Consider the following 15,362-nt stretch of genomic DNA (forward strand, 5'->3'; position numbering starts at 1 on the left):
TTCTTTTATTTTATTTTATATTCAAAGTGTTGATTTATTTACTTTAATCTTATTTTCTATCACCTTTTCAACGGACACCTTGGCAAATCCCTGATTTAGACCGATCACTTTTCTCCTAGAACTGAGAATTTAACTATTTATCCGATGCTTTTAACCTTATAGTGCACTTATTAGTCCATCCAGTAACATTCTTGCCCTGTGTATGCTGCTATACCATTAACATGAATGACATTACAAAACAATGCATTGAAAGTAGATCTGCCGTCTTTGTTAATGTTGATTAAAAAGAGCCTTTTGTTCTTCAATAACTGTGCAATAAACCGGCGTAATAACCAACTAAAGACAATTTTTCAATGGGATTATCAGCATGATAATGAGTAATAATAATAATAATAAATAAATAAAAAGTAGAAAATAAATCTAGTTTTGGTTAGACAGACTAGTAGATTAAGTTAATTTAAAAGGTTGCTTACAATTCAATTGAATGCAAAAACAATCAAAGTAATTGAATCTAAAGTCTTGTCACAAATAAAACAGAATCCGATTCATTTGAACAAATCGGCTCGTACGGACCCCCGTCGACCTGAACTAAAACCTGCAGCCTCCAAATCCTTACTAATTAGGCCACCTACTACTAAAAAAGGCATTAACATTTTAAGATCAGAGGTGTAAAGTATTTGAGTAGGCTAAATGTAATTAATTACTGTACCTGAGTATCTTTTTTGGATCCTCTGTTGTTTTACTGTATGTGTATCAAAGATATTAGCAACTTTGACTCTCTACTTCACTACATTTTTGAATGAGTATCTGTGCCCTTTACTCCACTATATGTGTGATGAGTGTTGCAGTTACACATTACATTTTGCATGGCACCTAGCTTTTCTCCAGCAGTTTATTTCTGCTACAAAAAAGTGATATCGCAACTACAGGGCACTGAAAGTACTATATCTTGTGCATTTGGCCCTTACTCACCCAAACTTGCCAACAAAGCTACTTTACATGAATGCGAGCTCCTAGTTGTGAGGTGTTTTATATATGAGATGAGGACATGACTGCAGCCGGCAATGAGGCCCAAACCAGCACATCCAGCGCAAGAAGACTTTGACTTTTTAATTGTATTTAACCTTATTTTATTTATCCGTCATACTGAAGAAACCTTTTTGAAGGATGTTTTTTTTTGTTGTTGCAATTTTGAAGTGTTCAGTTTTATTTTGGCTTTAGAACATAAACGTGATTGCTCTCCTCACAAATCAACTCTTTCTTGATTTTCACTGCCATGATGTCTCTTTGATTAGTGCATCTTTGAGCCTATATTCAGTATGAGTAAAATACTTAAGTACTGTTAATCAGCCTACTCTTTTTCTCAAGTTGTTTTGGAATCGGTGACTTATAACTTAATGGAGTAATAAGGTATCTGTACTTTTACTCAAGTATGGTTTCCAGGTACTCTTTACACCTTTACGCGAAAGCAGTAACACAATTTCACACTCGTCCCTCCTTCAGTGTGTGTGTGTGAATGAAAGGAGGCGGGGCCTATTTATCAGCTCTTGAACCCTTGGCCACACCCACGTGACTGACGTCAGAGGTTTGGCTCGAACTGGCGACGTGCGGAACGCAGACCGACACAAGCACGGAGGAGCGCAGCGCGCAAGCAGCGGGATGGAGCTTGCGCGGCACGATCCCAAACCCAGCCGTTTGTTTAACGGAGAAAGCGCGGATATTGCTGTGTGATGAAACGGACCCCGCTGCAGTTCGTTTGCAGTTGTTGAGGCTGACGCGTTGTGCGTGGAAGGACTGGATCTAAAGGGCCAGCAGCGCGCGAGCATGGACCGATGCGCTACGGTTCTGGATCCGGACCAGGATAAACAGTTTTGCGAGCTGTGTGGAAAGATGGAAAACCTTTTAAAGTGCGGTCGGTGCCGGATCTCTTTCTACTGCAGCAAGGAGCATCAGAAACAGCACTGGAAAAAACACAAACTCACCTGCAGAGAGGCTGACAAGACCAAGACTGTGCCACAAACTCCTCATCAGCTGGAGAAAACAACTGATCCAGACAGAAAAGAGCTGATCACTGGAAGCTCAGAAGCTGACAGCAGTACCACCAAACCCCAAACCCACAAACTGGCCACTGAGTATATAGTCCCATGCATGAACAAACATGGCATTTGTGTAGTGGACAACTTTCTGGGTGAAGACATCGGGCTGTCCATACTGGAGGACGTGAGAGCTCTCCAGCAGACTGGTAAATTCACTGATGGACAGCTGGTGAGTCAGAAAAGTGACTCTACTAAGGACATAAGGGGGGATCAAATCACTTGGATCGAGGGGAAGGAGCCTGGATGCGACAAGATCTGCTTCTTGATGAGTCGCATGGATGACCTGGTCAGGAATTGCAATGGAAAACTGGGAAACTACTCAATAAATGGAAGGACAAAAGTAAGTATAGGCGTCAGTCATATAGCGTGGATGATTTATTAACACCGGCTCATCATGTTGCATCATTGTTTTGAAGAACTGTGAGTGAGTATAACTGTCAGCAGTGTCAGATCGATCTGCTGATTTAAAGGGATAGTCCACAAAAACAAAACGAAGAAGCAAATTCTGTCACTATTTACAGACCCCTATGTCGTTCCCAAACTGCATGCAATTCTTTCTTATGCAAAACACAAAAGAAGATATTTTAAATAACCTTTGACTTCCATTGGATGTTTTGTCCACACAATGGAAGGAACCAACATTCTTCAAAATATCTTCTTGTGTCTTCCAAAGATGAAATACTCTTTAACCGCACACAAACGAATCAATGTTGTTATTTTGATTTTAAGGTGTTTTTTTTATTATTATTATATACAGTATCAGTCATCCTTTACGCATTCTTTATTATAAGAGTTTCCCCATTGTAGAATAATCACCAAACTATAAAACAACACAAATGGAATAATAGGGATTATGTAGAGACAAAAAAATGAAAAACTTTCTGATTCCAGCTTCATGAGGTGCATCCTGGGAACTGAAGGAGTTGACATGCATGCTTTTCCTTCTCTGTCTGCTTGCTTTCACACGCTTGCTTGCCTGCCTGATTAACAAAAGCCAGAATTTCAATGTTATTACATGAGTAAAGTGATGGATGCATGCTTTTGAACACACATTACATACATTTTAAATTATTTAATACAGCATTTTTTTTTTATTTGCTCACTCTCAAAACCCATATGACTTACTTTCTTCCATATAACACAAAAAAACATTGCATGTTTTCTATGCAATGAATGCATAGTGGCTGTCAAGCTCCAACAAGAACAAAAAACAGCATAAAAATGTCACAACACGTCTCGCTTGGTTGATTAAGGAAAGACAGAATTTCAGTGTTATCGGACTGATGTTGATCATTGTTGCTTGGCATTTGCTCACTCTCAAAACCCATATGACTTACTTTCTTCCATATAACACAAAAAAACATTGCATGTTTTCTATGCAATGAATGCATAGTGGCTGTCAAGCTCCAACAAGAACAAAAAACAGCATAAAAATGTCACAACACGTCTCGCTTGGTTGATTAAGGAAAGCCAGAATTTCAGTGTTATCGGACTGATGTTGATCATTGTTGCTTGGCTGATATATTAGATACTTTGTGACTTATATAGTTAATTTTGGATATAATTATTGTGAAAGCAATACTTGGAAACTATTTTGGTTAAATTTAGCGCATACTTTCCAGATTAAATGCATCCTTGCCAATTTTGTTTTCTGGTTTTGATGTGATTTATTCCTTTATTTTTGGGTTGGGTAGAAAAGTAATAGTTTCTGCAAAGAAAATTACAGTGAGTATTTATATTTAGATTCTGTGCCTTTAAGCGTTGAGCAACAGTTTCACTTTTTCTTTGCAAAAACTGCCTGCAACAGCACACATTAATCTCAAACAGCACAAACACTGGCAAGTGGCAAAGCCAAGGTCATGGGTTTGATTCCCAGGGAATGCACTGATAAAGCATGGATCTCGAATGCAATGCAAGTCTGCGTTAATTATATTTGGGTTGTTATTCCCTTGACCAGATGATATTAACACAGATGATTTGTGAACAAAGACAGTTTTCTTTGAAGTTTACTCTAACCCTATATTTGCCGTGACAGCCAGTGCAATTACCAAAATAATAAAAAAGATTATTACTCAGATAAGGCAGTTTTGCACAGGTTTCTGGGCTCTTAAAATGGTAAACACAAGCACTCAAAAGTCTAAACACAATTGACTGAATTGGTTTTTCATGGTCATAAAAACTTTCTAATGTAAGTGATTATGCTTAAATGCTTGAAATATGTTTTGTAGGCATATATTTATTTAGAAAAGAATGCTTTTTAATGCGGAAATTGAAGCAGATGAAAGAAAAGAGTGTACTTTATGTTGAAGTGCAAAAATAACTAAAACTAAAACCAAAACTGTAAAAAAAAAATAAATAAAAAAATAGGTTACTTAAAACGTGAACTAAAAAAAGAAAATAAATGTAGTTAATTTAACCGAAAATAAAATGTAAACATTTTTAAACTTATTTTATTTCAGTTATTTGCCAAAGCAACCTTTCTCATTTTTGTTTAGTTTAAATTGAAGTGCTAAATTAACTAAAGTAAACTAAAAGTAAAAAGTTGTAACTTAAAATAAAATGAAAGTCAACTGAAAATAAAATGTAAAAAATTTAAACTTATTTTATCTCAGTTATTTGCCAAAGCAGAGTGTCTCATTTTTGTTCAGTTTAAGTTGAAATGATAAAATTAAAAAAAATTAAATAAACCAAAACTATATAAAAATGACTATAAAAATAAAATACAAAAATGAGACTTATTTCACTTAGTTGTCAAGGCAGCATTTCTAATTTTTGTTTAGTTTTGTAGTTTTAGTTTTGTAGGTTGAAATAACAAACTAAAACTTAAAAACTTTTTACAAATATATTAATAAAAAGGTAATATAAAAATGTCAAAAACACAACAAAATTAATAAACCTTTAACTTAAATGAAAATGGATATTATAAAATCAAATTCAAAATATGACATTATAATGAATTATATCAGTATATCACTGATACTAAAATAACATGATCACATGATGATTCCCATACTTCACTCTCAGAAATAAAGCTGTCATCGGGGTGGTTCCTTCTCGAAAGGTAGACTTTTGCACCTTATTCACCCTAAAGGTACATATTAGCACCTTTTGAAAAGGTACCGCCCCAGTGACAGGTTTTGTACCTTTTTTCTGAGAGTGTAAATGTAGAGTTTGATGACTTCACTGTTATTCTAAATAGAGTAAGAGTGGGTGTTAAGGCCACATTTGCATTTGTATATCCCTGTTTTTTGTGCATGCAAGCCTCTTTCAGGCCTCAGCATAAGTTTCTCCTTGCGCGTGACCTCTGATCTCTCGGGTCGCCCTCCTTCTCACTGTCCCCGAGTCTGGGCCCATCCCGCCCCCGCTAGCTCACCCTCTCTTTCATATTCAAGGATTACAAATTATTATGCGAGTTACCTTGATGTTTAGCTCTCTCAGCCCTTCTGCAGTCCTTCAGTATAAGCCCACAATTAAATCTTGTTGTAACCAAGGTCTCATAGGTCTTGTTTTTTTACCCTTTTATTTAATTGAGCGAGTTAAGTCTCCATGCCTTTTGTCTAAAGCTTGATATTTAAAGAGCAAATATTTAGAGTTAAAGAGATTTTTACAAATCTGCCAAGCTCGGTAGCTTTGCCAAACCACACAGATTTCTAATCACATTTACTCTGCTCATTTCCTATGAAATATTAGTGCTTAACCAGAGTTATTTTAGTATTGAGATACTATTATAGTTTTTGTTTTAGTATTGTTGTGTTTTTGTCATTTACCATTTTTATTAAAAAATATTGATTTTTATTTCAGTTTTAGTACATCAAGTTAAACTAAATGAAAATGAAAAATATTTTCAATTTTTATTTAAATTTTAATTAGTTTTAGTATTTTTGTGTTTTTGTAATTTATAAAAAAAAAAATATTTATATTGTAATTTTTTATTAATGTTTATTGATTTTTATTTCAGTTTTAGTGAGTTTAGTACATCAAGTTAACTGAATTAAAATGAGAAATATTTTCCATTTTTATTTAAATTTTATTCAGTTTTAGTATTTTTGTGATTTATACAATTTTTTTATTAATATTTTAATTTGTAATTTTTTTTTATTGATTTTTATTTCAGTTTTAGTGAGTTTAGTACATCAGATTAACTGAATAAAAATGATAAATATTTTCCATTTTTATTTAAATTTTATTCAGTTTTAGTATTTTTGTGATTTATAAAAAATTTTTATTAATATTTTAATTTGTACAAAATTTTAATTGATTTTTATTTCAGTTTTAGTGAGTTTAGTACATCAGATTAACTGAATAAAAATGATAAATATTTTCCATTTTTATTTAAATTTTATTCAGTTTTAGTATTTTTGTGATTTATAAAAAATTTTTATTAATATTTTAATTTGTACAAAATTTTAATTGATTTTTATTTCAGTTTTAGTGAGTTTAGTACATCAGATTAACTGAATAAAAATGATAAATATTTTCAATTTTTATTTAAATTTTAGTCCGTTTTAGTATTTTTGTGATTTATAAAATTTTAATTAGTACATTTTTTTATTGATTTTTATTTCAGTTTTAGTGAGTTTAGTACATCAGGTTAACTGAATAAAAAAGAAATATTTTCCATTTTTGATTTAAATTTGACTTGGCTTTAGTATTTTTTTTTGTTTTTGAAATGTATACGTTTAATTAATATTTTATTTATTTATTTTATTTCAGTTTTAGTGATTTCAATATCACGTTAAACTAAAGAAAATTTTGAAACGTTGCATTGGCAACTATTTGAAATAAAATGTTTAATTTTTAAATATTTTATTTCAAGTAAAAAAAAAATACACAAAACACCTTTTTATGGTTTTACATTTAGTTAACTAATAAACCTGCTTAACCCGTGTTATTATGAACTATTAAACGGCTCATAACGACAACTTTCTAATTGTAGACAGATGGACATAAACACGACTGTTCATGTTTAACAGTTTCAGGCAGTTTTTGAAGGCTTGGAGAGTTAAACATAGAGTTTGTTTTTGACAATATGTTTTCATATCAAACTGTTTTATTTGAAAAGATCAATGAAAAAGAAATTTTTCTCATGGTAAAACATGCTAATGTTGGTCTAATTTTTTGCCTTGATTTCCAAGGGCGACACAATGACTAACTATTTTTGTGTCTCTCTTTCTGCTCTTTGACCATGAACGTTTCATCACATTACATGAGTCTGATATTGTACAGCATTTCTGAGCCAACGTCATGCATTTCATTACACTGCCAAAGGTCAAGCCGAAATACCGTACCAACCATGCAATGACTCGCACAACTCTCTCTCATACTTATGATGGATGTATATTTTTGAACGGATGATACATTTATTTGAATTATTCAAATGACTTTATTATTTACTCACTCTCATGTTGTCCCAAACCTTTATGACTTTCTTTCTTAGCAGTAACTAGCATTTTTTTGGGAAAAAGAAAATACTTTCTGGGTCAAAATGACACAACATGAAGGTTAAACATGAAATGTTTAAGTAGAAAGACTGAAATAGCATTTTCTTGTAAAACGTATTCCAGTAATCTTTGTTTTATTTACAGCTTATACTAGCTCATTCAGACTTGCACAGAGATCCATATCCAGAAGCAGCAGCGTGAACGTTCATTTGAACTTCTCTTTTTGAGTTTCACAGAAGAAAGAAAGTCACAGAGGTTTGAAATGACACGAAGGTTAGTAAATGATGCTGACAGCCTCTTCGATTCGACTGTAACATGTGACGTGTCTTTATGGTGTGCAGCATTACAATAGCCTCTCTGTACACTTCATGGTTTGTGTGAGTGGATCTATGCAAACAATGCATACGGAGAGAGTCCTGCTTTTACTGACTTTTGACCTAATTTGCTGGTTTGTGCGAAGGGGAAGTCATGCGTCAGCATTGGGACTTTCAGTCTTTCCTATATAGAATCATTTCGCAACTGTATGGTCATATGAAGTCCATGAAGTCTTGCTTTAGGATTTTTGGTGATACGAAGTATAGGTTTGGAGATTTATCTAATGCATTTTGTTTAAATGTCTTTTGCATGGTAAAGGAATAGCCCAAAAATAAAAATGTGCTCACTCTCAGGCCATCCAAGGTGTACATGAGTTTGTTTCTTCATCAGATTTGGAGAAATATCACTTGCTCAGCAATGGATGCTCTGCAGTGAATGGGTGCCGACAGAATGAGAGCTGATAACAACATCACAATAATCCACACCACTCCAGTCCATCAGTTAACATCTTGTGAAGCCAAAAGAAACAAATCCATCATTAAGATATTTTTAACTTTAAACTATCGTTTCTGGCTAAAATATGAGTCCATAATCCATAACAGAAGCATTGTTTTGAAAATAAGTTGTCTCTCACATCAAAATCCACCCACATATTTGTTTAGAGCGGTTTTGGACTGTTTTTGCTTGTAATGCTTAATCTGTGCAGATTTCTCTCTCCTGATTCAGACCAGATGACTTTTACACTGGAAGAAGCGTTATTATGAATTATGGACTCAAACACAAATCTTTTGTCTTCTCCAGATGTTAACTGATGGACTGGAGTGGTGTGGATTATTGTGATGTTTTTATCAGCTCTCATTCTGTCGGCACCCATTCACTGCAGAGCATCCGTTGCTGAGCAAGTGAAGCAATGCTACATTTCTCCAAATCTGATGAAGAAACAAACTCATCCTAATCTTGATCAGAGGGTGAGTAACTTATCAGCAAATGTCCATTTTTGGCTGAACTATTGCTTTAAGCTGCTTGCTTGCGAGTTCCTCAGGCAGAAATCCAAGATCCGCCTTGAGAAAGGAGGAAAAGAGGATGCCGGAGGTGCTGGTGTGTCATGGAAATCCCGAACATGTTAAAGCATAATTGCTAATAACTCTCTCCTGTTAATATAAGGTAGAGCCAAAGCCCTTCTGACTTAATATCTAGACTGCTGCTTATGTAGATCGTATCAGCCCGCCTTCAAAGATCACATACACATTCGGTTGACACAACCAAGGCTTTCAGAGAGAAATGGCATGCTATGCTTACAGCTTTTGTTGAAGTCTTATGGTTGACCATCTAATATGATCAGTATCCAGTGTTGGTGTCTTGATCTTTTGTTCTTGCTCATGCATAAATGTGTCCTTGGCCTCAAAATATAACTTCTTTTTTTTGTCTAGTGTTAACGTGTTAATTAGATTGGCAAGAATTCCATGGCTCTGAACGAATACTTGACTACAGTATAAAGTGGCTCAGATTTGAAATAAGTGGCATTTAATTTCTTTCTATAATTATTTCTGCTTTTTTTCAATATAGCATGTAGATAATCATTATTTGAACCATTTACCACTTTGTATGATTTACCTGCAATAATGTGATTTTTAATTATTTTTTTTTTAAGTATAAGACTTACTTTGAAACAGTTTTCAATACAAAATTGCTAAATTTCACAATTAATTACAAAGAAAAGGCACATTCAAATTAAACATGAAATGTTGAAATAAAAAAAAATGGAATTGTATTTTTTGTAAACATACTCCAATATTTGTTTTATTTACAACTAAGAAAAATCTTTTTTTTTTTTTTTACAGTGTAGATGAACTTGATAATTTGTAGCTTGAAGTTCATTACAATTCATTGTTCAGAAACAAGTTTGTTCTGTTCCAACTAATTGGGTTGCGTCTGCATAACAGAAATGCTTTTAAATGTCCAATATAAGAGCTTTACACACTTACAGGTCTTTCCATTTACTAAAAAACACATAAAATAACATCTCATTTCAATGTTTACGCTCCTTATCCAGTTCTATGCAAAGCATGCTGGGAACTAGAAATTTTCGATTTATTTTCGAACAACTTAATTTAAAAAAAGTAATCAAATTAAATCAAATTCTGCAATTGATGCAGAATTTTAAAATTAGTTTAAATTACACACCATATTAATTTGATGTATTTGATGATGCTTTCTATGTTACTAACCAATCATATTTTTCTTTATTTTTAATATTTCTTTCCTCTGATATCAGTGGCAGATCAGGAATGGTTTCATACTAATATTGTTCCAGCATCATGTTCTGCATGGGTTAATCATGCTTCGTTGGTGTTTGCCGTGCTTTCTTCAGGTCATCCTCCTTTTCCTCCTACTTAGGAAATTATTGTGTCCTGAGGGACTGTGTAAATGAGATATTATCACTCTAAAATCAAAAATATCCAGAGGCATTATGAGTACTGCTGAGACTTCATTAAAGGGATAGTTCACCAAAAATTAATTCTTCAAAATAACATTTTGTTTTTAGTTCAGCAGAAGAAAGTCATTTATGACAAAATGTAATAACTTTCACGTGAACTATCCCTTTAAGCATTTAGGCTCAGCTTTTTTTTCCTAAAGTCTCCAAGATTTGTCCTAAACTTAAAAAAAATAGTGATGCAAATAATATCCATCAGTTTAAATTCATCATTTAAAAACATAAAACGAATAAACTTACTGCTATTTGTTTCATACGATGAAACTTAATCCTGTAACCTGAAAATGTATCAACAATCCGCACTGACTTTTTCGAGGCTCCATTTGTCAGTTTATTTATTCATTTATTGCTATTACGTTCACTTTATTTATTTTTGGAGGTTTATTTGAGTCAGCGAAGGTTCGTTGAGAGCGTGGTTTGTATTGCGCACAAAAATAAACAGCGGCGTGAGGCTAGCTGTGCTAAACTTCTCTTATCAAACAATCAAACCAAATATTATTGTTTCAATAATCAGTTGTTTTAGAGGACCCTAATGTTTTTAGTTCAGCAGAAGATAGTCATTTATGACAAAATGTAATAACTTTCACGTGAACTATCCCTTTAAGCATTTAGGCTCAGCTTTTTTTTCCTAAAGTCTCCAAGATTTGTCCTAAACTTAAAAAAAATAGTGATGCAAATAATATCCATCAGTTTAAATTCATCATTTAAAAACACAAAACGAATAAACTTACTGCTATTTGTTTCATACGATGAAACTTAATCCTGTAACCTGAAAATGTATCAACAATCCGCACTGACTTTTTCGAGGCTCCATTTGTCAGTTTATTTATTCATTTATTGCTATTACGTTCACTTTATTTATTTTTGGAGGTTTATTTGAGTCAGCGAAGGTTCGTTGAGAGCGTGGTTTGTATTGCGCACAAAAATAAACAGCGGCGTGAGGCTAGCTGTGCTAAACTTCTCTTATCAAACAATCAAACCAAATATTATTGTTTCAATAATCAGTTGTTTTAGAGGACCCTAAAAGCTTTGATTGTCCATAAAATGGTTTATCGGCAAAACAAATGTCCTTTTTTCGTCTGCCAGCTTAATAAAGCCACGTTGCATTCATGCAATTCGGTGAAGATTTACACTGTTGGATAAAGGGTTAAGTGGCAGATTTTGGTGCTACTAATGCAGCTAACAAGTCGAGTTGGAATATAACAAGTCGTTTTGAATTAACAGCACTTCCAAATGCATAAATGTAAAGGATGTCTATCTTTTTTTTGTGCAGATGTGTATCACAGTCAGTTTCCGCTTTTTACTTCCTATATTAAGTATTCAGCATTCGTTTAATTATGTATTTGCCTATAAAACGCCAAGCTACAGTGTAGCACTGCACCATGCAACAGTTTTGACTTTGACCCCGTTTACTGTGAAAATGAACACAAGATGGAAGAAAGACTGATCCTGGATGGATATTGTGACATGCAAACAATGCATATGGAGAGAATAAGCATTAGCAATTTTTTTCTGCAATGCATCAAAGCAATCACCAGGAGGTCTTCTGTTCTAATCTCAAACATGTTATGTTTACTACGTTTAAGTGTTTATTATGTACACTAAAATAAAGGTTCTTTATTGCCATTGATGGTTCCTTGAAGAACCTTTAACGACCTTTCCATCGCACAAAAAGTTATTTTTAGTGAAAAAGGTTCTCTAGATTTTTTACAAATGTTTTCAGAATAAAAAAAAAAAAAGGTTATTTTAAAGGAAAAGTTGCCGAAAATATACTCGCCCTCAGGCCATCCGAGATTAGGATGAGTTTGTTTCTTCATCAGATTTGGAGAAATGTAGTATCTCATCACTAGCTCAGCAATGGATGCTCTGCAGTGAATGGGTGCCGTCAGAATGAGAGTCCAAACAGCTGATAAAAACATCACAATAACACCCACACCTCCAGTCCATCAGTTCACATCTGGAGAAGAGAAAAGCTACGTGTTTCTAAGAAACAAATCCATCATTAGGTGATTTTAACTTTAAACGGCCACTTCTGGAAAAAATATGAGTCCATAATAACTACTGGTCCATCAGACCAGACCACTTTTTCACTGCAGAAAGCAATATTATGGATAGAGGACTTATATGTTAGCGGGAAACAATGGTTAAAATCGTCTTAATGCTGGATTTGTCTCAGCTTTTGTCTTCTCCAGATGTTAACTGATGGACTGGAGTGCTGTGGATTATCGGGATGTTTTATCAGCCGTTTGGACTCTTGTATGTAGAGGTACGTTTAGATGGTGTTTTGAAGATTATATGACAGTCCGTGTGAACAGCTCCTCACTAATGAGTGATCCTGCTGTTGGGGGTTTATGGTTCAGAGGGCAGGAACTCTCTTAATATTCCAACATCGGCTCAAACCAGCTGGAATGTAAACAAAAGCCCTCAGCGGCCGGATCGGCCTGTTAATGAGGCTGTAAGGAATGCGGAAGAATGACAGCGCTAGGATGAAGCAACGGCCGCTACACCCACATAAACACATCCTTTACAGTAAGAGCCCAAGTGTACGTTATCTTCCACACATCCATGAGAGCCGCCTGCCGTTTAGCTGCGGCACATTCACCCGTGTGAGTCAGAGCTGTGCTTTTGAGCCGCATATGTGACACTCAATAATCCAGTTTCCAGTACGAAGCATGTGGCCTTTCTGATGGTCAAAAGAACCTAATTTTATAAAAAGGTCCTTGTAAAAATGCTTTATAATTTAATGCATTAATTGGAAAATATTTTATTAATACGTGGACGTGAAATAGTGATTTGAACTTAAGTATACAATGTGTATAAAACTCATTATACATAAATATTTGAAAACCTAGTGCCTGGATTGACCAATCAGAATCAAGTATTCCAGACATCAGCGTAACAACTGGCTTTAATGTGAGTTTTAAAGACAATTTTGAGTTTGTTGATTAAGCTGCTATTTTTAATCATTTCAAAATCACTAAACTAATTAAGTGGAACTTATGGAACTATGAATGTGTTAATTTAGCTTTTCATATTGACCCAATTCATTAATATCTCATTTTAAAAAAATGCATATTTTTAATCATTTCATTGAGAATTTGTTGATTTTGTTTTACTTATTCACCCAAATAATTAATAATATCTTATTTGTTATTTTGTTTTATATATTCACCCAAATAATAAATATATATTTTTTAAAGCGTATAATCATTTAAAATTCATTAAAATCATTTTTAATAATTATGTTTTTAAATAATTTTAAATCATTAATATCTTAAAAAAAAAAAAGGCGTATAACCATTTAAAAATCATTAAGTGAAATTTATGGAATTGAGAACTTTTGTTTTTCATATTCATCCAAATAATATCTTATTTCAAAAAAATGTTTTTTAATTCAAACTTAAGTGAAATTTATTGAATTAAGAAATGCTAATTTTGTTTTTCAAATTTATGCAATTTTCAAATAACTTGTTTTAAAAAAATGTGTATTATTAATCAATTTAATCAATTTGTTTTTCATATTAACTCAAATTAATAAATTGTATTATTTAAAAAAAAAATTATAATAAAAAAGAAATGTATGGAACTATGAATTTGTTGATTTTTTTTGTCCCCCATATTTATCCTTTTTTTTTTAAATGTGTATTTTTAGTCATTTAAAAATCATTAAGTGTAATTTATGCAATAGAGAATTTGTTTTTCAGAATTACTAAAATAAGTAATTATTATTATTATTTTTTTAATCATTTAAAAATCATCAAACTGAGTGACATTTATGGATTAGTTGCTGAAGCCGTCTTGAGGAAGCACACACTATCTGCTGAACTGGTCTCGGTCGTTTTGTCTTCAGGAGTTTTTACGGGAAGTGTGAGTGGAAGGGTCTGACGGGGGAAGGTCCGTGTGTTTTTGTTTAGTCATTTAGTTTTGAAGTCAAACCCCTCCCATGTGCTCGCCTCGTAACTGACCCACACCGACAAGAACACATTTCAGCAACGGGCGACCTGAAGCCGTGATTTATCATAATTTTTTTATCTAGTATCTTGTCCTTTTGTGCGCCAGACCTCACACTTTCTCAGGCAGTGACAGATGTGTTTACCCATCTCGAGCTCATCTCCTCGGTCTCGGCCTCCCTCACGCGCCGCACGTAGCAGGATCATTAAAATACTGCTTCCTCTGGCAGGAGGCCAAACATCCGGGTCTTTAGCGCTCACACATGGAGGTGGAGGTTTGGCGGTGAGGGTTAAAGCATGAAATGTTGTGACGCTCAGGAAACAATTGCCAAGCAGCTGCCTGCTTCAGCCTTCAGAGTCAGACCGCCTGGAGTGTGTAAGACCAGTGCTTATACACTGTTACATTGTCCTGTAGAGAGCTGCACCCATGTGCACACACACACACACATATATACAGTATTGTGCATTGTGGTAGTATTTGTTGTACTGACTTAAATTTATTGCATTTAAAAATATATAAATAATTTCTTTATTTTTTATATTAAGGGAAAAAATAATTCTCAAATAATTAACTTTTTTCTTTTAAAAAAAAAAATGTTTTTTTTAATAATTTAAAAATCATTACACTCAAATTAAGTTTATGGAAGAGTTTTTGTAAAGAATTTATACATTGTGGCAGTTTTTGTTCTGACTTGATGAATTTTAATTTATTAAATAAAAACATTTTGTAAAGCAAAACATGTACTTCTTATTTTAGAGCTTTTTTTTTTTTGGTATTCACCCAAATAATAACTAAAAACATGAAAAGTGCATTTTTAATAATTTAAAAGTCATCAAACTCATTACATTACAATTATGAAGATTTATTTATGTATTTATTTGACTTTTTAAATTGTGGTAGTATTTGTACTGACGTAAATTAGAATTTCTAGAATAAAAAAAACGATTTTATATATACAGTGGGTACGGAAAGTATTCAGACCCCCTTAAATTGTTCACTCTTTGTTATATTGCAGCCATTTGCTAAAATCATTTAAGTAAATTTTTTTCCTCATTAATGTACACA

At 33.3% G+C, this 15,362-nt stretch overlaps 1 protein-coding gene across 1 annotated transcript in view; it reads left to right on the top strand.

The window, feature by feature from the left end:
* Positions 1 to 1,454: 1,454 nt before the first annotated feature.
* Positions 1,455 to 15,362, top strand: part of LOC107564238 (egl nine homolog 1-like) — an 18,820-nt gene continuing 4,912 nt past the window's right edge. Inside the window, exon 1 of the mRNA XM_016249253.1 lies at positions 1,455 to 2,436. Coding sequence (XP_016104739.1) covers positions 1,825 to 2,436 — 612 coding nt within the window. The 5' untranslated portion in view covers positions 1,455 to 1,824. The remainder of the gene's footprint in view (positions 2,437 to 15,362) is intronic.

Source organism: Sinocyclocheilus grahami, unplaced genomic scaffold, assembly GCF_001515645.1.
Source record: "Sinocyclocheilus grahami isolate Dianchi unplaced genomic scaffold, SAMN03320097.WGS_v1.1 scaffold918.1, whole genome shotgun sequence".
Lineage (NCBI taxonomy): Eukaryota > Metazoa > Chordata > Actinopteri > Cypriniformes > Cyprinidae > Sinocyclocheilus > Sinocyclocheilus grahami.